This window comes from Rousettus aegyptiacus, unplaced genomic scaffold (genome assembly GCF_014176215.1).
Source record: "Rousettus aegyptiacus isolate mRouAeg1 unplaced genomic scaffold, mRouAeg1.p scaffold_m13_p_12, whole genome shotgun sequence".
NCBI lineage: Eukaryota > Metazoa > Chordata > Mammalia > Chiroptera > Pteropodidae > Rousettus > Rousettus aegyptiacus.
In genome coordinates this window covers 11,860,100-11,883,042 of record NW_023416287.1, presented here as the reverse complement: position 1 = coordinate 11,883,042, position 22,943 = coordinate 11,860,100, and the positions used below count along the sequence as shown (strand labels likewise).

Sequence of the window (22,943 nt, the reverse complement as noted above, 5' to 3'; positions counted from 1 at the left end):
GTGCAGAGCGTGTCTCAAATGCCCTCCAGAGAGGCGTAATCGAGAGGATGTCTGTCTCCTTTCTGAGTCCCTGCTCCCTGTCCATGGAGTGACCCAGGCCTGAGCACCCAGTAGGTGCTCAGTAAATGTCCTGCCGTGAAGTGACAGGGCAGAGAGAAAATGCTAGGACCAGAGGGGCGGGGAAGGCTTTGGGATCTTTTAGGGTTGATTTCTAGCTTAATTCTGTGTGCAGAAAACAGTCTGTGCGGTTTCAAATCAGAAATATTTTGAGGCTCACTTTATGGTTGAGCATATGATCAATTTTGTCAATGTTCCTCATGCATCTGAAAAATAAGTACTCTGCAGGCTTTGGGGGCAGTGTCCCATTTTTTACTCATGCTAATCTTGTCCAAATACCCAGTATCTTGGGGTTTTTTTTGTTTTGTTTTGTTTTGTTTTTTTGGGTTTTTTTTGGTCTTTTTGTGGACCTACATTAACCAACCCCCAAATGACATCTGATAAGAATGTTGCTTTAAGCCACTGAATGCTGGGTGGCTTGCTACTCAGCCTTATTGTGGCAATAATTAGCAGATACAGAAGGCACATTGCGTCCATTAAAAGCCCTGAGGAAAAAGAACAATGCACCTTGAACTGAGCAGGGTGAAGGAAGAACTCATCAGACTCAGAACTTTACTAGAATGGAATGGAATAAAAAATTCTGGAATCGTCTACGGCCATGCCACCCTGGAACTGTGTCCCATCTCGTCTGATCTCGGAAGCTAAGCAGGGTTGGGCCTGGTTAGTACTTGGATGAGAGACCACCTAGGAAGACCAGGTGCTGTAGGTGTAAAAACAAACAAACAAACAAAAAATCTGGACTCTAGAGCCATTGTGACTACGCCTTTGTCTTGCCTGTCCCCCCAGGACCTCTGGCAAGCTTTCCATGCCTCTCCTGGTAGCCATGGGTGCATAAATCTGATTTTAGATCAGACAGACATAGATGTGAATCTCAGCTTGGCTATTGCTAGATGTGTCTTTTTTTCTGCTGTGGACCTTGGAGTCCTCGTCGATGCAATGGGGAAAATTTGTGACCTTTCAGAGTTGTCAAAGGGACTGGAGAGAACACTGGCACACACTTGTGGGTCAAAATGTGGGCTCTTAGGATATTACAAAATACTTGCATGCCTTCAATGCACAATAAACCCTGCAGAGGAGAATTTAGTGTGTGTGTTTCAATTGAGTGCTCTGAGCGGGAGCTGTTAGATCATGTTCAAGTCAAGACTTGAGTTCGGTCTTGGACTTGAAAGCTGCCCTATAATCGTCTGTTTCACAGTTATCAGCCAGGGAAACAGTGTGGTGCAGTAGAAAAAGCATAAGCATTCACTGTAGGTTCAGTTTTTAAAGACTTCCCGTAGAAGTTCACAAATCCCAAGCAAACAGCTGGATGAATTTTTGCAAAGTGAACACACTCATGTGACCAGTACGCTGGAGACCCCCTCTGTACCCCCATATCAAGGGTGACCACCATCCCAACTTCAAACACCACAGTTTTGTTTGGCCAGGTTTTTTGTTTATGTTTTTTTAATGTTGGGTAAACAATTTCACATTATGTGGGATTTACCATGTCGATTTAGATAGTTACAGTTTGTTTATTTTCATGACCATGTAGTGTTCCATTGTGTGACTTTCCCGCAACTTAACCCACTCTCCTGAAGGGCGTGGAGGGTTTCCATATTGGCTATTATGGTGCTGTGATGAACAGCCTGTTCTCATCCCTTGGTGAACTCACATACATGTTTCTAGTTTATACATATCCAGGACTGGAATTGCTGGAGATAGGTCCAGTTTAACTAGATCGCTTGCCACTTACTGGTTTTGTGAACTGAAGCACATTATTTAGCTTCTCTGAGACTCACTTTGCATAGTCTGGAAAGTAGCAAATGAAAATATTTGCCGCTCAGTGTTGTGGCCAGGACTTAATAAAATACTATCAACAAAGTACCTGGCCCTAATGTAGCCCTGCTCTCTTTCCTCCTTCTACCATCCCACAGCCCCAGTATCCTAGGACATAGCTTTTCTGCTAGGCTGCCCCCTGCCAGAATACTCATCATGATCTTGGAAAGCTTGCTGGCTGCCCAAGGCCGGTGGGGCTGCCTTTCCCTGGCCCATCTGGCAGCTCTCCTTTGTGATTCAGTCACTGGTGCCCAGCCCAGCACTTGCTTGCTGTGGTGGTCACTCATCGCTAACGGGTGTTTTTATGATGGTCGCTGTGAGTGTGGCTAGTAGCAAATATTCTCAGGAGACAGGCCCATTAGAGGCGAGGAACGAGGACCAAGGAGAGGGAACAGCTGCCTGAGATCCAGTTGGGATGTAGAGCAGATATTCCTCTCTTGCCTAGTCTTTCCCTCCCAGACCTCCAGGCCAGAGTTTTCCCTAAGCCCCTGTATTTCCTTAACTCTTCCTGAAACAGGAGTCAGGACATGAGTGTGAAAAGAAGTCAGGAAGCTGCCTACAGGGAGCCCTGTCACGATAGAGTTGACTTCTTTCATTAGGTAATGGCGGCCTGGAGCATTGTGTTGAGAGGGATTCTAAAGACATCCAGGCTCAGGAAAGAGTGCTGTGATCGATTAGTTATGTCTCCTGTGCATGGCATGGGTGGTGTGGCATGCATTTCACATACTGCTGCCCCTGGCTTAAAGGTATTGGGTTAGTATTGATCAGAATGGATATGTATTTGATTTAGAAAGATAAACAGACTATTTTTGAATAGGCGAGTTAAATACTTTGACATTCATATACTTGAATTGATTTCTACCATTTAATTTTGTATTTTCTCAGTATTCCTTTCCTCCTTTTCTTTGTTGAATTTATAAAGTTTTCTGTAGTCTGAACTCTCTTCTTGCCTGGTTTGGAACATATAAAGATATTTCTCTTACTTTGGAGGCTATTTTAAAATTTCTATTATACATATTTATTATTCATTGTTTGTAGCCTTCTGAACAATGCCTTCCCCAGCCTATTTTTATCTAGCAGCTTTATCATTTTAAATGCAAATCAATGATTTTCTCAGCCGATTAAATTTGTTTATCTATTTAATAAATTTACTTACTCATCGTTATTTCTTTCACTCCATTACATTATCATCTTCTTGCTAAACACCACCACTGTCATTACTACTACTAGTAGTTAGCATTAATTGAGGGTTTCCTGTGTATTAGACACCATCCTAAATCCTATTAATACTACATACGTTAAGTCTCTTAATCTTCCATGCAATCACATGAGCTTATCATCCCGGCTTTGTGAGTGAGGAAACAGAATCACAGAGAGGTGGGGTAAGTAACTGCCTGCAGTCAGGCAGCCAATACACTATATGACTTGAGAGTCCATCCTTCATGTTGCCCTTTGCTCTGTTTAAAGTTTTTATTACAAAATTATATTTACAGAAAAGTCGCAAAGATGGTACAAAGACTTTCCGTATATCCTTTACCTGGCTTTTCCTAATTTTAACATCTTACAGGACCATGGCGCACTTAGTAAAATTAAGAAATTCACATTGGTATAGTACTATAAACTACAGACTTCATTTGAATTCTACCAGTTTTTTTCCACTAATGTGTTTTTCTGTTTCAGGAACCAATCCAGGGTACCATATTGTGTTTAATATATACATACATTATATATATAATTAATGTATGTGTATATTATGTATATGTTAATATGTCTACATGTATGTATATATATTTTTATTATGGAAGACTTCAAATTTATATAAAAGTAGAGAGAATAATAAAATTTGTCTACTACTCAGCTTCAGCAATGATTAACTCATGACCAGTTGGTTTCATTCATACCCTAAAACCAAGTGACTTTTTCATTTTCCTGGTCCCATTGGCCTGTACTTTGCAGGTATATGCCCTCCTCATCACTATTTCACTGGTTCCTACGTGGCAATTCTCTAGTCCATGCATTTTATGAATCACGACGTTTCTAAGGCCAACACCCAGAACCTTTTTTTTTTTTCCAAGAAGAAGTCTTTTATCCTTTGTAGAAACAGTCGAAGGAGTCACGGGTGGCAAAGTTATGATTAATTTTTTGAAAGTTAGCATTTAAGGTTTCATCCTGAAAAAAAACTTTCAAAAGACTTTTAAGTCTTTTGCTACTTTAAAAAATACATATATTTTACTTTTTTGACCAGCTAACGCATTCACGTGTGTTCATATGTAAGAAGTACTAAAGGGCCTAGAGCAGAAAGTCCCTCTTGCCCGGCCTGCGGTCACCTAGGTGTCTTCCTTGGGGCAGCCAGTGTCCCTTTTGAATGAAATGATTGTCAGACTTTTTCTGTAAGGGATCAGACAGCAAATGTAGACTTTGTGGGCAGACCCCTGTACTCGTGTATCCCTGAAGGGAAATTTTATGCTAATACAAGCGCATACCTATCCATGTCCTCTCCCACAACTCTACAAATATAGTGGTGTTCAGGACTTGGCTTTTATCAGTTAAAACGAGGTGTGGCAAACTATAGCCCAGAGGCTAAAGCCAGACATTCACCAGTTTCTGTAAACAGTTTTATTGAAGCTGTATTCATGTCTATACATCGGGTCCGCTTTCAAGCAGAGCTGAACTGTTGTAACAGAGACCATATGGCTCACAAAGCCTCAAATGTTTACTCTCTGGCCCTTTAGAGAAAACGTGTGCTGTCTCTGAGTTCAACGATATGTCTTAGCCTTTCCATGTCAGTACAGAAAGCTTCCTCACTCTTTTTCATGGAGTGTAATATTTCATTGCATGGGTGTACCATCATTCATTTTACCCAACACCCCTAATGGCCGTTTGGATCACTTCTGACCTTTCTTTGACTGCTGCAATTAATGCCGCAGTGTAAAACCTTGTACTTACCTCACTTTCCACAGGTGTGAATAGATTTCCAGGATGAATTGCTAGAAATGGAAGTGCCCCATCAAAGCATAGTGCATTGATACTTTTGATAGCTATGGTCAAATTATGCCCCTCCCCCGCTCAGGAAGGTTTATCAACTTAATTCTCACCAATGTTATAAAAGTACCCGTATTGCCTCATCTTTGCCTACAGAATATTCTTAAGCCTTTTGAGCTTTACCAATCTGCTCAGGTAAAACAAAACAAAACAAAACAAAACAAAACAAAACAAAACAAAACAAAAAAACCCTACCCCAGTGTGTAGTCTACTTTGCACGCCTTTTATTCTGCTGAGTTGCATCTCCTTCTGTGCATATGACAAGCCCGTGACTCCTTTCCGCGGCTTGTGGCTTACTCTCCTGGTCGGAGGATCTTCGGGGAGGTAGCTGGGGATCGGGGGTGGTCCTCTCTCTCTGACTCTCGTATGTCGCTTTCACAAACAAGCTTCTGGGGAATAAAAGTCTTAAGGACAAACATGGGGTGGCTGTTAGTGCCATCGACATTCCAGACATCAGGACTGGGGACCCAGGGGGACACTGGAGGGGCACTTCCATTCTTCTCTGGACTTGGAAGGCTGACTTTCAGAGGGCTCAAGCTGCCTTCTTCCTCCACTGTGCTTCTGTTGACACAGGCTGCCTCGTGCTCCTCCAGCTGTTTGAGGGGGACCACGTGGCAGGCGTTGTATTTGCAGCTGGCCATCTTTTTAGCTTTCTTGGGGTTCTTCTTCCTGCATGACGCCAAGTGGTACTGAAATCTGCTGAGTGGGATGCGGTGGTGAGGGTTGTAAGGGCAGCTTTTTAAGGCTTCTGGCTCCATGGCCGCTGGTTCTTGATACAGAGTAGCTCACTGCTCAGAGTCAAAATGAAATGTCCCTCATGGGAAAGTCCTTTGGTGAGAAGGATGGAGTTGTCCTCTGCCCAGCGCTGGCCCCTGGAACTCTGTAGGCAAAGGTCTTAACTCTTGTTCCCTGTTCTCTGGGACCATGAGTAGTAGATTAGAAACAGGACAAAGAGCTGTCAAAAGCAGAGGACAGAGTTATCAAACGGCATGTGAGCCGGAAGAACCACACAAAGCGGACACAAGAATCAAAAACCCACAGCGGCCCCACAGGGAGGTGAAGGTATGCGCCAGCCCCCCGGATTCTGAGAGTTACACTGTGTGATGTCAAGGGTAGTCACGATGGTCACAATGGGCAGTGTGGGTCATCAGGAAAAGCCTGCTTGTCTATCACTTTTGAGGGGAGGAGTGGCTTTGGGGAAAGCGGCCATTCAAAATTGTCCACAGCAGGTCTGTTGTCATTCATCTATCTTTAGAGTTATACGTTTACTACAATTCCTGATATATTTGGGTGTAAGTCTACTACCTTATTTTGTGTTTTCTAACCTACTCTTTGGTTTATTTTTTTTCTCCTCTTGTTTTAAATTAACAGTTTTTTAAAAAAAATTCCATTTTCCCCACTATTTTGTAAGTTATACATTCTCTTATTATTTAGAGATTACGAATTAAAACATTAATAGATAACTTTCAAAGTTTAAAGGTTTACTCTCTCTCTGTGTAATACAGGGCTTCCCCCTCCCCCGCCCCCCGCTCGTTTACTCCCTTCCTGAGTGATACTACTGTTCCCTATATTTTCAGACTAATTTTTAAAAATCTCACATGATAGTATTGCTATTGCCATTTTACATCGTCAAAGATTATGCACAGTTGTCCTCAGGTTTGCTCCTCTTGGGTGGTATCTCAGATCTACCACGTTCGATCATGTTGTATCTTTTAGGATTTCCTCTTGACAAACTCTTGGTTTTGTTGGCCTGACAATATCTTTATTTCACCCTTGTTCTTGATGTAATTCCACTGGATACGGTTGTGTTATTTTCTTCACACTGAAGCAGAGTTCAGTTTCTTCCCAACCAACTTCCGCTCCGTGGTTGAAAATTCAGAATCCCACCGTTACCTAACTTCTTTTAACGTTAATCTATTTCTTTTCATACATCTGTTTTAAAGATTTTTTTTTTCTTTATCTTTGGTTTTCCTACAACGTCACTATGATTTTGAGTGGTAAATTTCTTTTGCTGTGTTCTTTCTTTTTTTTAAAGTATCCGTTAGACTTCTTGAAGCTGCGAACTGGTGTCTTTCATTAGTTTAGCAAACTGCTCAGCCGTTGTCTCTTCCAAATGTTGCCTCTTACCTTATTCTCTCACTTTCCCTGAAATAGATGTCACCTCCACTGACATTTCTGTGTCCAAGCGAGTCTTATGGCCACACCCAGATTCTGGAATCAAGGAGGTACAGCCCTATCATGTGTGTAATAGGAACTTTGTCAAGAGTCCTAAGAATGTCCCCCGTCTGTCCTTTTTGTCACCAGTATTTGTTTTCTTTTCCTCCACATATGCAGTGTATTTCCTCCTTCCTAGGGGTGGGGAAAAATGGATGTCTTAGCTGAGAGTGGGGGATAAACGGTTTGGGCAGCGTTCCCTGGGAGCTTCTGAGGTTCTGGAAGGACCTCACTCTGGACTGGTGGCAATTCTAGTGCCTCCAACCAAACTGTCTCCTGTGAGCAATGGAAAGCCCGTGGAGTCATGCTCACTGTACCCCCCACCCCACACCCACCCCAAGAATATCTCCAGCTATACTTTGTTGAGAAGGAGTCCTTGGTAAATTGTAACTTCCATATGATTGTGTGACAGAGAGCCTGTTTCTCCAAGCCTGCAATCCAGTACTGACGGGACTATGACATTGGTCCTACTGTGAGTTAACAGGCGGTGTAGCATCTGGTTCAGTATCTGCCCTTACGTACCCCCTAAAGCCCTCACATGTTTGTTGACAATACTGACAACGCTTTTTCTATTCCAGACCCATCGCCTTTTTCATGCTCATGACCAGGGCTGGCCCAGGCTCAGTAATTCAGGCATTTGTAAGTCTGTGAATGGAGATAATGAAAGCACTTCACCCATCATTAAAATCCACAAAGTAAGGAATAGAGCATTAGCTGTTGTAGGTTTCTTCGCTGCCAAGCACCCATTAGTGCAACAGGCCGACATTTAGTCCATTACGGAGAGAGGGAAGGCTGGGCTTTTTAATGCTTCTAATGGACATTGCAAATGGCCCTCAAGCCAGCAGCCTTCTCTCAGAATCTGCTCCAAGCCTGAGACCTGACCGGTCGCTCACCATGGCAACACTGGGGGAGAAAGAGATATAGACAAACCCGTCTGGGCAGCACTCCTCAGGCCTGTCTGCATGTATGTGACCAATAATGCAAGCAAGGTCAGGTTTGTTTTCTGCTTACGCCCCTCCCACACTGATCATCTTGAGGATAGAGAGGAGAAGGTCATAGAGTGTAAAGAAACAATGTTTTCTGAATATAAAATATTGTGTGTATTGGCCAGCCAAGCCAGCAAATGTCATTACGGGTTTGGATGGAGCTGTTGGAGTATTAGAATCACTATAAGTCCGAATCCTTCACGCTTGGAGACACTTCTTACAACATCAAGGCCAGCTTCTCTCCCAGTGCCCATGTCCCCCTCCAGAGCATCGCCGGAGGAGGGTCATGCAGTGACAGACAGCTCGCTGCCTCCCCAGGAGGTTCACTGTTAGGTTTCTTACACTGAACTGAGCTGACCTGCATCCTCATACGCATTAGCAGTTAGTTACATCCTCCAGGATATAAGCTTCTTCCGAGCATGGCAAATTCATGCCGTGTGTACGTGGCACCAGGACCAGGGTGTCCACTCCATTTCCGGCTCCTCGTGTCTCTTTACACGTCTAGCAGACAGGTGTGGACAGCCTAGGTGGCCCCTCTGAGCACCTGAGCTCTTGCCCAGGGCTTCCCCACACCGCTCTTTATGTGCTGCTGGTTGGTCAAGGCTGCCCTGGCCTCGGCGCTCCTGGTCTCCTGCTAGCCCCTTTGAGGACCTGATTTTGAAACCCTTCTCTGTCAGGTTGTGCAACACTTCTCAAACTGTAACATGCACACCAGTCACCTGGGCTCTTGTTAAGATGCCAGAGAGCACGATGTTTTGGTTACCTTTGTCAAAATTTAATGCCATGGCTGTGCTAGATTTGTAAAATGAATTGGAACACATTCTATCTTTTTCCGTTTTCTGGATGGTTTATTTAAGTAGCCCAGAAGCATTTTTTTGAAAATTCTAAAGAACCCGTCTACTAAATTCTCTGATCCACAACCTTTTGGAAAATAGTTCTATAGATGTTTTCAGGGTGGTTCTATGATTTTCTAAATGTCTTGGCAATACCAATTTTTCTAGAAAAGCTTACCATTATGGAATGAATTGTGTCCCCCAAAATTCATATGTTGAAGCCCTAACCCCAATGAGGCTATATTTGGAGAGGCATTTAAGGAAGTAATTAAGGTTAAATGAGGTCCTAAGGACGGGCCCCTCATCTAGAGGACAGGTGTCCTTATAAGAAGAGGAAGAGAGATAGAGATTTCTCTCTCCACAGGAGCACAGAGGAAAGGCCATGTAAGGACACAGAGAGAAAGCAGATGTCTGCAAGCCAGGAAGTGAGGTCCCACTAGAAAATAACCCTGTCAGCACCTTGATCTTGGACTTCCAGCCTCCAGATCTGTGCAAAAAAAATGAGCCTTTATTGTTTAAGCCACCCATCTGTGGTGTTTTGTTATGGCAGCCCCAGCCTACCAGCACACTGGCGTTGTTCACTGAACGCTCCACGTTAACTAGCACATCATAGGGATTTAATATTCTCTTTAATCTGAAAACTCTCCTCTGCATCTCGGTTAACTTTAACTTTCCTTTCCTTTTTCTAATGTGTTTTAACTCTCTCTCTCTCTCTCTCTCTCTCTCTCTCTCTCTCTCTCTCTCTTGCTTCCTGCCCCCTCCCTTTATTGGGCTTTTACACATCTAGATATCTTACAGTAATTTACAAGTAGCCAGTCCTTAGATTTATCAGTTCTACTGATTTTTTATGTTTTCTATTTCATTAATTTTTACCTTTTAACTTTCTCCCTAGGTTTAGCTTGTTGCTTATTTGCTAGATTCTTTAGTTGGATGCTTCATTCACTTCCAGTCTTCCTCGTTTAATGACAAAAACATTTAGAGCCTTGGGGAGTGCTTTGGTTACGTTCCATGAGTTTTGTGATGTGGAGTTCCAATTGTCATTATGTTCTCAATGGCCTATAATTGCAGTTTTGTTCCCTTGTTTGACTTGGGTTATTTAGGAATAAATTTCTAAATGATTTAATTTTTCAAATTTATTCTTTTGTTTTTAATTCCTGCTTTTATTGCATTGTGGTCAGATAATGCGGCCTGAAAAAGATTGCTCAGTAGTAGTTCCTCTGAGGTTTTCTTTGTGGCCCAGAATGTCTTCAGTTTTTGTCATTTCCCTATAGATGCTGGAATTAGCTGTCTTATTTGTTCATATGCATTTATTAAATGATGCTTATTTTTCCCAGCTGACATTCCTTGGAACAATAGTCCTACAAGTTGCTCTAGGAACTGGCATACTACTGCTCTGGGTGGCTTAAACAGCGGAAATTTATGTCCTCACACTTCTGGAAGCTGGAGTTCTATACATCACTCCTGGGGAGTCACAGTGACCACCAGCATGATCCAAGAAGTCTTAGGTTAAGCCCCTCCCTTTGGGCCTCTGTGCCCACCCTGTGAGTCCTGAGTCCCTGCTCTGCCCATTTTTACAGGCGGGCCTTCCATGGGGAATAGCTATGCAGTCTCCATAGGATGCTGGGCCGGTCTCAGTTGAGGTGAGATTTGCTGTCCTTTTGCTTTGTCATCGTGGAGGTCCTGTTGTCTGAGGGACCCAGCTGAGGGGTGGAGCTATGTGGCTTTAGGGTCTCTGTCTGCTCTGGCAGCCAAAAGTTAGCTGGGTCACTGATCATGGGAACGATCCACACCTCATTCCAGCGTCAGTGCTGGGGGGCATGAAGTGGGAGCACAGCCTGCAGGGGCAGAAGCCAGCCCTCTGCACCTCCCAGGGGAGCATGAGTCCCCTACAGCTGCCCTGTGGCCTTAGCATCCCTGATCCTGCTGCTTTGAGCTCACCGGTTTGGGAGTCCTACTGTGGATGTGGCTCTGTCTTCACTTGGGTTCTTCCAGATGCAGAGCCTGAGACAAGGATTCAGATGCAAGTCATTTATTTAGGAAGTGCAAGTAAGCCTGCAGGAGGGTGGGGACGTGAGATATACTTGTACATACATTCACATACAAACATCAAAAAAAAAGAATGAGACCAACATTGTAACTGTATATTTTCTATACTTTCTCAAACCTTCAATGCACATATTTCTCATAAGAAAAACCAGGAAAAAATTATATTTAGAAAAACAGGTATGGAAAGTAGTAAAGACTTACAGAGGTTCAAGTATGTGATTAAGGCAGCTACCTCAGTGGGCATCTGAAGGCCTTTGGGGAAACTGTGGGAAATTGTATAAAACACAACTCAGAATTACCCCACCCAAGACGATGAGGGAACTGAGGCATAAAAACACCAACTTCCCAAAGATTCGTTTGTTAGGGGCATTTCAGAGGCGTGTGTGAGTTCCTTGGCACTTCCAACCTGCCAGACGTGGGCAGGTCTGCGAACAGGAGCCCTCACCCACTGATGCAGAGACTGGAGGCGGAATCGGCCAGAACGCTCTGAAAAGTCCCGTGGAGATGGTAAGGCACTGACCGCTTCTGCCACAGGGTCCCTTCAACTTATAGAGATACATTCCTTCTTACTGGGTGACTTATGGAGTAGTCAGTCCAACAAATGCTTAACTACCAGCTCTCAAAACAAAACAAACAAAAACAAAACAAAACAACACAAAGCAACAAAAAACCACAACCCCCTGACTTGTAGCCTCTCCCAATTTCCCTGGTATCAACACTCTCACCACGGCCAATTTCAGCCTGCCAATGGTTTAGTAACCAACATAATAACACGAAAACTTGTTTTTCGTTTTTGTTGTTGTTGTTTTTGGAGAGTCTGCCCCATGGGAACTTTATGTGGAAGGGTGGTCGATGGATTTTATATTCCAAGGTCCTCCGGCAAGCTACCATCAAATATCAGGAAAATCTCACCCCAAGGTCTAATGATTTGGATTTGGGCTTTTGATCTAATCTGAGTCTTTGACGAATTTAGTCTGTGCACATTTATTGTGACACCTATTATGTTTGATCTTATTTCTATCATCTTATTTCTGATTTTGTTTTTAATGAGCCATGTTTTATTGAATTAGTTTTCTTTGCTGGGTTAGAAGTCATACATTTGTTTTTGTTATATCAGAGGTTATTTTAAATATAAAAATCTTGATTTCCCACAATATGTTTCTCCTTCCTCTCATATATCTCATTTTGGGGGCAAAATAATTTGGGATTTTTAGAACCAGATGATTATGATCATGGTTATTCATAACTAATTATTTTAACATAATGTGTATCTTCAGCTTTAATATCTATTTTTGACATTCGTGGTAAGTTTTATGCCTCATTATTTGTAGTCAGCTCTGTATTTTTGCATTCTGGTTGCTAGTTTCTGTTTTCTTTGTACCGTCTCTTCCCTATTCTTGAATTCACTGTTTGGATTCCTCAACCTTATCTTCTGCTTCCAGACGATACTAGAGTCCTCTGAGCTCAGTTTTCTTTCTTGCTTTTCCTGTCTGCCTGCAGCCGATTCACCAATCAGCACCTCAAGATCAAACCACCTGCCGAGTGCAAATTTGTGAACCCACCTTGCTCTTGATGTCTCCTCTTGGATGTCTGGTGGGCATCTCACACCTAGCCCTGCCCATACAGTCTAAAAACGACCTTTCTTCCCTAACAGTTCCTGCTTCAGAGTCCCCATCTCAGCGGAAGACGCCACCACCTGCCCACTTTGATTCACTCCCACAAAGCAGGAGCCCTGGTTCCTTTCTTTCCCTCACTTCTCACCTCCATGTCTAATTCATCACAGAGTCCTGCCGTTCTTACCTTTGGGACACTTTTTGAATGTATCCCATTTCCTTCATCCCATTACCGCTGCGCTAGTCCTAGTGACTACCGTCTCTTGCCTGGTCTAGGTTAGAAGTCTCTTAACTAGTCTCCCCAGTTGCCCTCTGGCCTCTGTCTGGACTAGACCCAGAGAGAACATATGGACATCTAGATACACTGGTTTCCTCTCTTCTCACTGCTATTAAGATATAGTCAGGATCCTTCAGGTGACACTTTACGACATTGTTACTTTACATTTATTTCTCTCTATTTTCTGATAAGCCCCTGTCTCCCCCAGTAGACTCCCAGCTCCCCAAGGCGAGCGTAGTCCATGTCTGTTTCAGGTCCCTCCTGTATCCCCAGTACCCCGCATGGCATGTAGCAGCTAGAGGTGCTTAAGGAATATTTGTTAACTGAATGAGTAAGTGAGTGATTCAGAGCTGGTCACACCTAGAAGTGCCATTGAAGATCATTACTATTATTAACAATAGACCTTGAGGCTGAGACCCCAGGGAAGGGAGGGCCCCTGAGAAACCTGGGTGATGAGAGCCAAATTTCAGAGTTTCGAGTTCCAAAGTGCTCTTGAAAGCTATGGCTTTTGATTGGAAGAGCCAGATGCTGGAAAAACATAAGAAAGTTTTTGTTTGCTTATTTTTCAGTTCTCTAAGCTCAGCTTATCATACACAAAGCCAGGGGGATCCAGAGCGCACATTTTATACCATAAACTGTAGAGCAGGGAAGAAAGGGTGGTGGTGAGGAATGTTCTGTGCAAAAGAAGGTGATTCAGTTAGTGAGTGTGGAAGGACCCGGTGGAGGGGGTGTGGTTCGGGTTTAGAGTGACTGGGTTCCCGAGAATGAGTCCAGTGCCCCATCCTCCGAGGTGATAGCAGCCCCAGCTAAGGTTGTAGGAATCCCGGAAGAACCCCCAAGTGAAGCCCAATATGGCGGAGCAGCAGTGGCTGAGGGAGGTGTTGGAACGGGGTGGCCCGAGGACAGCGCCGATGAGACCGAGGATCCCAGCACAGGGTAGGAGAGTGGACACGAGGCCTTAAGCCCCCAGAGGGAGCACACAGGTGGCTGAAGGTGAATGCTGTCTTGAGCGGGCTGCGGGGTCCTTGGAACAAATTATTGGGGGCCATGGCGGAACTGTAGTTACCTCTGCAGCAGCAGCAGGAATTGGGGTGACCCAGACTCCAGGGAGACCAGCGAGGGCTGAGGACCACTCTCACCTGGACAAACCTCCCCAGATGCTGGCGTGGTATGTAAACCCCTCCCCCGCCACCAGCTCAGATCACCTCTGGGTGGAGTGCGTGAGTGTGTGTGTGCACGTGCACGCGTGTGCAATCCGAAGGCAATGGGCTGAGTGAAGAAGCTGCGCTATTTTATGTCTGCAATTTTTTCCCCCACCTTCAGTGGAAAGGTGAGCTTAAAGGCTAGAATGAGTTTAAATATGAAGGAATAGGGAAATTCATAGGTTTTAATCCCTGGGATATGGTCCGGCAAACTGATCCTTGCTCATCGACTCTTACCCTTGCACTACTTGAGATTCCAGTAGGAAACAGAATCCAACTCAGTTGGGTTGGTGGAAGGAATGTTATGGAAGGGTGGGTGGGGCAAAGGGACCCAACCCGAGTGTTCAGTCTCTCAAAGACTAGCAAAAATGAGAAGCCCAGGGGATTGCATTGTTGCGGTCCATTGAGAACTGTAGGTGTAACGCAGGAGTCATCCCTCAGGAGCTGAAATTGTGGAGCTGCCGAGCTACTGCCTGAAATGAGACCCAAAGAAAGCAGGCAGCAAGGAAGAAAGGCTCCCACTCCTCTCTCCTCCCAGCCTCCAGGACCCTAAAGCCCGCCAGCAAGGGTGTCTGGGGGGTGCGGCCCAAAGCGCCTACCTTCCAGGGCACAAGGCAGGGCAGGAAAATGGGCTGGGCAAGGGGTCAGTGGTAAAGAGGAGCTGGCACACCCTTCTGATTGAGTAGATGGAGAAACTGAGGGCCATACAGGGGAAGGATTTGTCTAAGGTGACTTAGCAACCGGAGGGCAGAGTGAGGACTTGTGAGCTTCTCCTTCTCCTATTAGAGCTCATTGCCCCAAACCGCGCTGCCTTATTTCCTTAACACACGACTGTATTTTCTCATTTTCAAACCTGATTATAAAAAAGAAATCAGAAAACGCAAAAATGTATGAAGGAGAAAATAACACATTGCTGTCTATTCTTCCAGATTGCCTCTCTCTGCACGGACTCACACATGGAATAAAAACCTTAGTGGGCTGAATCAGGCAGGAGAAGTGGGCTTGTCTACAAGTCCTCAGCAGAACCTGCACCCAGTGGGTGAACAGCAGGGTTCCTTGGAAGAAAGGCACCCCAAAAAGAGGAGGAAAATACAAAAAATAAAAAATAAAATAAAATAAAATAAAATAAAATAAAATGGTGGAGGGAGAGAATGGTTGCTGCTTGGGTCAGCCTCAGCTTCCCCAGTTGGTCCTGGGTGGGGTGGGTATGAGGATTAAATGGGAAACACGCGAGCGAGCGGGGGAATGTCCGGCTCGCGTCTTTTCTGGATGAGCGTGCTCGTGTTAACCACGTTCCTGTGTAGGGACTCAGCACTGGTGATTGCCCAGATGTGACGTTTGGGTCCTTGGCGTCGCCCTGGGAGGGGCCAGGTTGTGCCTAGCACATCCCGAAGCTCAGTACGTACCCAGCCAGAGGTACGTGTGATGGTCGATCGTGTTTCGATAGACAGTTTTTATGTGAATCGTTACACACACGCTTTGATGAATATTAGCTGGGCTGATCATAAACACATGGGACAACTGGTATGGTGCAGGAGTCAACCAATCAGGATGGATGGTGGCAGGAGACACCACGTGACTGTCTCCAGCTGCCCATTTTTGGGTAGGAACTGAGCAGCCCTGTTTTCCTCGCCTGCCTGCGGATCGGGGTGCTAATGGTCGCCCCAGAGTAGGTGCTTACTGTTTTCACCACATTAGAGATGCTGATAATGGCATGATCACCACACGCCTTCTTGAAGATTTGAGCTTCAATCATGGGGCCTGGAGGAAGGTAGGTTGGAAGGAAGGAGGGTTGGGGTGTGGTGGGAGACCCATCACTTAGAGGGACCACCTGGCAGGCCCCTTCTTATCAGCACGATTCTGGGGCATTTATCCAGTCAGGGCCCCTGACTCTGCCTCGTTGTCTTATTAGGAGGCCGAGGGCCCTGCCTGGCATCCAGAGCTCAGTGTCACGTCTCTTATTTTTAGCCAGGCATTCGTATTTCTGCTTTTTCTTCTTCTTTTAAAAATTTTCATTACATTTTTATTATGATATCAAATACAGGAAAAAAATGCATAAAACTCATATATACAGGTTAACACATGATTGTAACTCCTTCCCAGATTCAGGAGAATTGGAGTCCCAGGAACCCCCACCGTCCCCCCCAGAGATAACACCTATCCTGACTTTTATAATAGTAAGTTTCATGTAGTTCTTTATAGTGTCACCACTGGGCAAGCCACTTTCCATTTTTGTTTGTAAAATTGTAATCTTTTTGGTTTTTAAACACTTGGTAATTCTTTTTTTTTTTTCCACTTCTCCGTGTCTCCCCCTCTCCCTCCTCATTCCCTCTTTGTAGTAAGTGAAACTGTTTGTTTATCCACATCTATTGTGGGGATTCACGTTTCTATGTTTAAAATGAGTTATTTTGCATAAATATATTTAGGAAAAAAATTAAGTAAATAATGTTTCAGGTAGCATATGAAATGAGCAAGGCGAAGGCATTACCCAAAGAACCGGAGTTTGGGAACCACTGGTTCTGTTCCGTTTACGAAAAGAAAGAAGTCCTGGAGAGGTCATTGGAGAGTCAGGGACCAGAACTCAGGTGCTGTGCCCCCAGGCAGACCTGGCCATAAGGTATCACTGGCCTTGGGAGGCGCCTGCCACCGATAGCCTTTGGGAAGCCCGGCAGCTGCAGCGCCACTATGACCACCAGGGGGCAGCGCTGCCCCAGGTTCTGATGCCCTCACAGCTTCACCAGCGGGAGGCTGGTGGGGGTGGAGGGCTGAGCCGCTTACCCCGGGGCTCTGGATTAGTCTGGATTTACCCACGTCTAGGGGTCCTCAAACGGAGATCCGGGACCTACTGCCTTTAAAACTACCTGGGAGCTTGTCGACAGTGTAGATTTTGGGGGTCCTCCTGGACTCACTGAATCAATACCTCTGAAGCTCCAGGTCTGTGGGGTTGGGGGTGTGGAAGTTTGGACAGCAAGGTTACCCCCCTGGTGAGTTTTGAGAACTGCTCATGGGAGGTGAGCAGTCTTCCTGGGTCAGTGAGAGGAAGAGGGAGAGGAAGATGGAGTCGGGGAGGAGGAGAGGGGAAGGGGGAGAGGGGGGGAAGGAGAAGGGCAGAGGCAGGGGGAAGAGGGAGGGAGGGAAAGAGAGAGAGAGAGAGAGCAGATTATCACATACAGAACGAGTGGGACTGACAGTCCCCTGCTTGGGTTTACATTATGGCTCCACCTCTTACTTGGATAGGTGGCAAATTTTGTTTGCTTTTAGCATTTCTCTACAGCTCATCATTCACCCATCCGTCCGTCCATTATCCATCATCATCCATCCACTACCTACCTACCTTTCATCCACCCTCCTCTGCCCATCTGTCCACCATCCATCCAACATATAGTAACTAAACTTACTTTGTGTCCTTTTTAGGTTTGGGGATATGATGATGGACAAGACAGACATTATCCCTGCCTTCCTCGGAGTTCATGCTTCTGTAGGGGAGCCAGACAATAGCAAATAACCCCTTACAAATGAAATTACAAATTATAATAACCGCTTTGAAGGTGGAAGACTATAGGGTGCTATGTGAGTGAAGAACTACTAGGGGAAGATGTGGGATCGTGCGAGGACGTCTTCCCTTAGGAGATTACGTTTGAATTGGGATCTGAAGGGTGAGTAGGAGTTAACCAGGCGGAGTCAGGGGCAAGAGGAGTCCGCGTGTGCAAAGGCCCTGAGGTGGGAATGAGCTCACTGTCTTTGAAGACATGCCAGAAGGCAGCATGGCTGGAATGCAGGGAGAAAGGGGCAGTGGCTGGACCTGGGGTTCGGACTGTAGGCAGGGACCGGGACCGTCAGCTTCTCAAATTTTGTCATCTTGAAAACGGAGCAGTATGGTTTGTCTTGCAAACAGGATTAAGTGTGATGAATGAGTCCAAAATACCTAGTATAGTGCGGAGTGCTGAGTACACGGTTGGTGTCGAGAACTGTGAATGGGTGTGGGAGGAGGGTGCCTGGGCGGGAGGCACAGCCTGGTGAAAGGGTGAGCCAGGGGGAAGTGCCCAGCAGGGACCAGAGCTGCCGTCTCAGTCGGCTTCAGGGACCAGCTGAGAAGCATATTTTAATCGTGGTGAAAATTACCGTTGGCATCACTCTCTTGTTGAAAACAAAGTGAAATTGGAGAACATACTGTTGTCTTTAACTAGGCCAAGATGACTAATTATTAGACTCATTTTCGAAAGGTTACCATATGCAGACATGCGATTAGATGCAGAGAGGAGAGCGTGGAAACCTGATTCATTCTGAAACCCTGATGCATGTAATGCGCGCAGGGTTTCTGAACATAATGACTGTGAACATTCGGTTTAACTCAGCTGTCACCACAGGCGTGATACAAAACGAAATGTTTTGCATCAGCTCCATAGAGCATTTTGAGCAGCTCGTGGCAGTGCTGGTGGGGGTGGGGTGGGGTGGGGTGGTTGGGGGTCGGAACCTCTGCCAAATTGTAAAGGGTGTGAACATGGGAGCTAGTAAGGGAGGGAGGAAGGGAGCACCAGACTCTGAGTCCTCGCTAGGGCTTGGACCTGTAGTGACTGTGTGGCCTTGGCGAACCCTCTGCTTTCTTGGGGCCTTCGTTTCCCTATCTGGACAAAGAAGGGCCAGATGCGATGATCTGTAAGGGCCTTTCCAGTCCTATTGGTGGTGCATTTACGGATGGTGTGGTCTTGGATCTCACTGTCACCTCTCTGGGCTTCAGTTTCTTTTGGATCATTTTGCAGTTCCCTGAGAAGTTTGGTTCCTTTGGCCCCCCCCCCCGGCAGGTTTATCCCTCCTTCAAAGTCCAGTGACTCTAAGCTCCCCGGTCCGGACTCCGTTGAGAACAAGTGATTCTCGCTCCTTCCCTGTGGGTCAGTGGTTTAATCGTGGGGTGTGCAGTCCCCTGGGGCGTCTTCCATCTGGGGTTGCACAGGTCCAAGGGGGTCCAATCTGGGGATGCACCAGTCCACTGGGGTCCAAGACTCACAGACCCAAGGGGACTCCGAAGGGGCTTGAACCCCTCAGGTACCACTTCCCGTGACTTGCCAAGTGCAGTGCTGGGCACTTGGACAAACATGATCTCATAGCCCTGTCACACAGCTCATGTGAGGTATGTATCATTGTTCACACCTCTGAGGGGAGAGGGGCTAAGTAATTTTCCCGAGCCACACAGTGAGCATGGGGAAGAGGGGGCCATATTTACTCAAGCCTCTTTGATTCCAACCCCGCCTGGATTTTTGGTAACCGATGCCACCATCTCATTTAGTCCACCATCTCATTTAACCCGCCATCTCGTTTAATCCGTATGACACAGTACAAAGCCATCGACAGATATCAGGTTTCAGAGGCTTCGTATCCAAGCCAGACTGGGGGAGACCTTGATGGTGAGCGGGACGCCTGGCGACTTCTCCACCCATCCTCCACTTCCCAGCCTGGGACCGGAAGGCAGAGTGGCACTGCGTGCGCACGGCTGTGTGAGACTGTCCACGTGCCCCTTCCTGCGGTCAGACTCCATGGTGCCAGAGCATCACCGAACGGCGTTGTAGCCGCCATCAGTCCTCTTCGCTGGCTGTCCAGGCATCTCACGGTAGTTTTGAAAACACATACATTTTCCCTTAAATGTTGAGCTTAGGGCTCAGCCAGACTAGGTCAGGTGTGTCCTCCCAGACTCCTGAGCACACACCGATTGCCATTAGAATATCTGACACCAAGTAAGAAAGTGGTTGTGTCTGGACCCAGACCTTGCCTCCCAACAGCGAGATCACCCATGGGCCAGTTATCCATGTCCGAGATTATAGCACCCTAACTGGTCCTTCTTATCAAAATCAGTATGGTACTAAAGTTGAACATAAGCCACTATTATCAGCAATATGTTTCAGAATGTGATGCGCCATTTAAAGCTGTATTTAAATATAAATGGTTCAACACAAGTAAAATATTCTTGCTCCAAATGGACTCTAGGGGTGGACCCAAAAGCCCCCAAGCATGTGAATATGATTTTTCAAACTGTTTCCCAAATCTGACCACTTTTCACCATTTCCACTTCACCGCGTCTGTCCGAGCCACCAGTGAACGACTTGCGTTGTAGCAGTGGCCTCGCCGGCCTTCCTTCTCCAAACTCGTTCGCCCAGCATGTTGTTCTCCCCACGCAGCCGTAGGATCCCGTGAGAAACGTCTGCCGAGTCGCGTCGGTCTCTGCTTGCAGCCCTCGCGTGGTTTCCCTTCCCTCGGAGTCAGAGGCTGCCATGGCCTCACAGGTCTGCCCCGCGGCCTCTCTGAACTTGTCTCCGCCTCTGGCTCGCCTCGTTCCAGTTTCTCTCGTATCCTTGCTATTCCTCCGAGCGCATTCCCATCTCGGGGCCTTTGCACTTGCTGCTCTGCCTGGAAGACCCACGCAGATCTTCTCCTCTGTCCCATTTCTGCTCAGCTGTTTTGAGCTACACTGTAATTTGATGTTCCTTTTTGGCATATAGCTCTACATTGTCGCTTTCATGGATGCCCACACTTTTTCTTCACTTCCTCTTCACTTGAATTACTAACCTACGCAATCCGATTTATTTTGGGGGCCATTTCTCACACACCAAAAAGCCAAGTTTTATCACTTCTGGGAAGTAGCTGGGGGACATGAAAGACCAAGAGGAAATAACCAGATCCTGTTGAGATGTGTTGGCTGGTGGGCTTGGTTCGCTCACTGGCCGAGGGACTCACCTTCAATGCCTTCTATACTTAGCTCTGCAGGAGGCATCATTTGAATTAATTCATCAATAACAATGTATTAAACAAAAATCTCTTGTCGTAGTATTTGGGGATGGCTTTCAAACAATCAGCGATGACTTGATCACTGCCAAGGGATCTGCTGGGTTTACCTACTCAGTCTCTGCTTAACCTTGGTATCGTCCAGGCATCTGTGGTCCCATCCTGTGCCAAAGTTCTCTTTGTTGACTCGTGGTTCTGGAATCGCATCACCCAGGGTTCCGTCAAAGGCTCGGTCTCTCCCTCGGAGAGACACGTCACCAGAAGTGAGGCTGTGAGGTGGCCGTGTTTGATCTTCCAGTGCTCTTGTGAGCTAAGCTTTTAGCTCTGTCCCCTTTCTCCTTTGATTTCTCCCATCTTGTAGCCAATGGGAAGTATTGAAAGCTCAGATTTTTTATTTTTTACTTTTCAAACTCATGAAGGATGTCTCCTCTGGCTTCGTTGATACGTGGTCTCCTTTATTCCCGCTGCTTGTATTGAGGATCTGTTGTGTGGACCATGGTCCTCCGTGGGATACAGGGATGAGCATGCAGAAGTCTTGCCCATCGAGGATGTATAGTCCAGTAGGGGGCGGGGGATGGGCATGGCAGCACCTCTGGAGTGAGGAGAGTGACTTGCATGCCAGGGAGAGGAGGGGAGCTGTGACTATACTTAGGGCGGGGGAGTCAGGGAAGGACTTAACTGTTTTCATAAAAATAGTGCATATACTTGAATATACACACACAAAAAACCCCCAGAAAAGTACTGTATAAAAACAAAAAGACCCCCTCTCGCCCTCAAAAATCATTCAAATTATGTTTCCGTGTGGAGTTTCTAGATGGAGAGGAAGATGGGAACATTTTTGTGAAATGGGAGACTTTTGAAAGGGAAAAAACTCATTTAGTGTAATTTACCTGACATTAACGGGAAAAAAGTAACCAGTGAAGCCAAAGGCATTTCTGAACCTCAAAGAAACATTACATGATCACCAGTGCAATTGTTTCTTAAGAGATCCCTCCAAATCTAACAAGGGACGGAAAAACATGTGGTTGGAGTCACAGGGTTTTAAAAATCCACATAGTTTATTATAAGCACACTTAACAATGCTAGTCTCAGATAAAATCCTTAAATTCATCCGATGATGGATTTTTTGAGACAGCAATGTAAAATTGTCCATTAAATCAAAAGACGCGGGCATATTCTGTGAAAAGTCTGTGACTAACTTTTCCATTCCTGTCCTCATCCATTTTTCACAGAGCCATGTACAGTCAGTTCTGAGTTTTGACAAATGCATAGCCACATAGTCACCCCACAATCAATCTAGATGTGAAGTGGATCCATCACTCACCCCAGTTCTCTGGGCCCCCATGTAGTCAACCCCTCATTCAACACCTGCACCTTGGCAATCGCTAATCTGTTTCCTGTACCTATAGTTTTGCCTTTTCCAGAAAGTCACGTAACTCAGGGAAGATAGTCTTAGAAATTGGGCTTTTTTTTTTTCACGTAGTGTAATGCATTTGAGATTAACCATGTTGCGTGTAGCAGAAGTTCACCCCTTTTTATTGCCAAATCCATTGTATAGATGTACCACCATTGGGTTTTCTGTTAACCAGTTAAAGGACATTTGAGTTGTTTTTAGTTTCTAGCCATTACGAATGAAGTGGCTCTAAATAACTGTGTTCAGGTTCTCCACCTGGGAGGCACAGGTAGGTCTCCGTTTTTTTTTTTTTTTTGGGGGGGGGGGGTCAGTTACTATTCACGCATTCGTTTTTTATCTTTGGAATTTTGGTGACACATCTCCACTGTCGTCATTTGTTATATTTGTTCCTGAGAGTTTAGGCCTTTAAAATATCCGCAGTCTCGTTATATAGTTTTATAGCAGAAAAAAAAAAAAAAACTACAGCAAAGTTTTCTTCTGGTTAAGGGGTTGTTTTCTTCTAGACTGGATTCTTTGCCTGTGCGCGAGTTTTTCCTTGGGGCGTTGGTCGAAGTGTGTTTGCAGGGTCGTCGTTGGTTTCCTGTGTCCAGGGATGTGTCTCCAGGTGTTC

General features: G+C 45.7%; 1 protein-coding gene and 1 pseudogene across 1 annotated transcript; one reads left to right on the top strand and one right to left on the bottom strand.

The window, feature by feature from the left end:
• Window positions 1-705: 705 nt before the first annotated feature.
• On the top strand, window positions 706-826 carry LOC118610324 (annotated as a pseudogene).
• Window positions 827-5,247: 4,421 nt separating this feature from the next.
• Window positions 5,248-5,732, bottom strand: GTSF1L (gametocyte specific factor 1 like). The gene has a single exon (XM_016152458.2). It carries the CDS (start codon window positions 5,730-5,732, stop codon window positions 5,268-5,270), a length of 465 nt encoding a protein of 154 aa, XP_016007944.1. The 3' UTR covers window positions 5,248-5,267.
• Window positions 5,733-22,943: the final 17,211 nt, after the last annotated feature.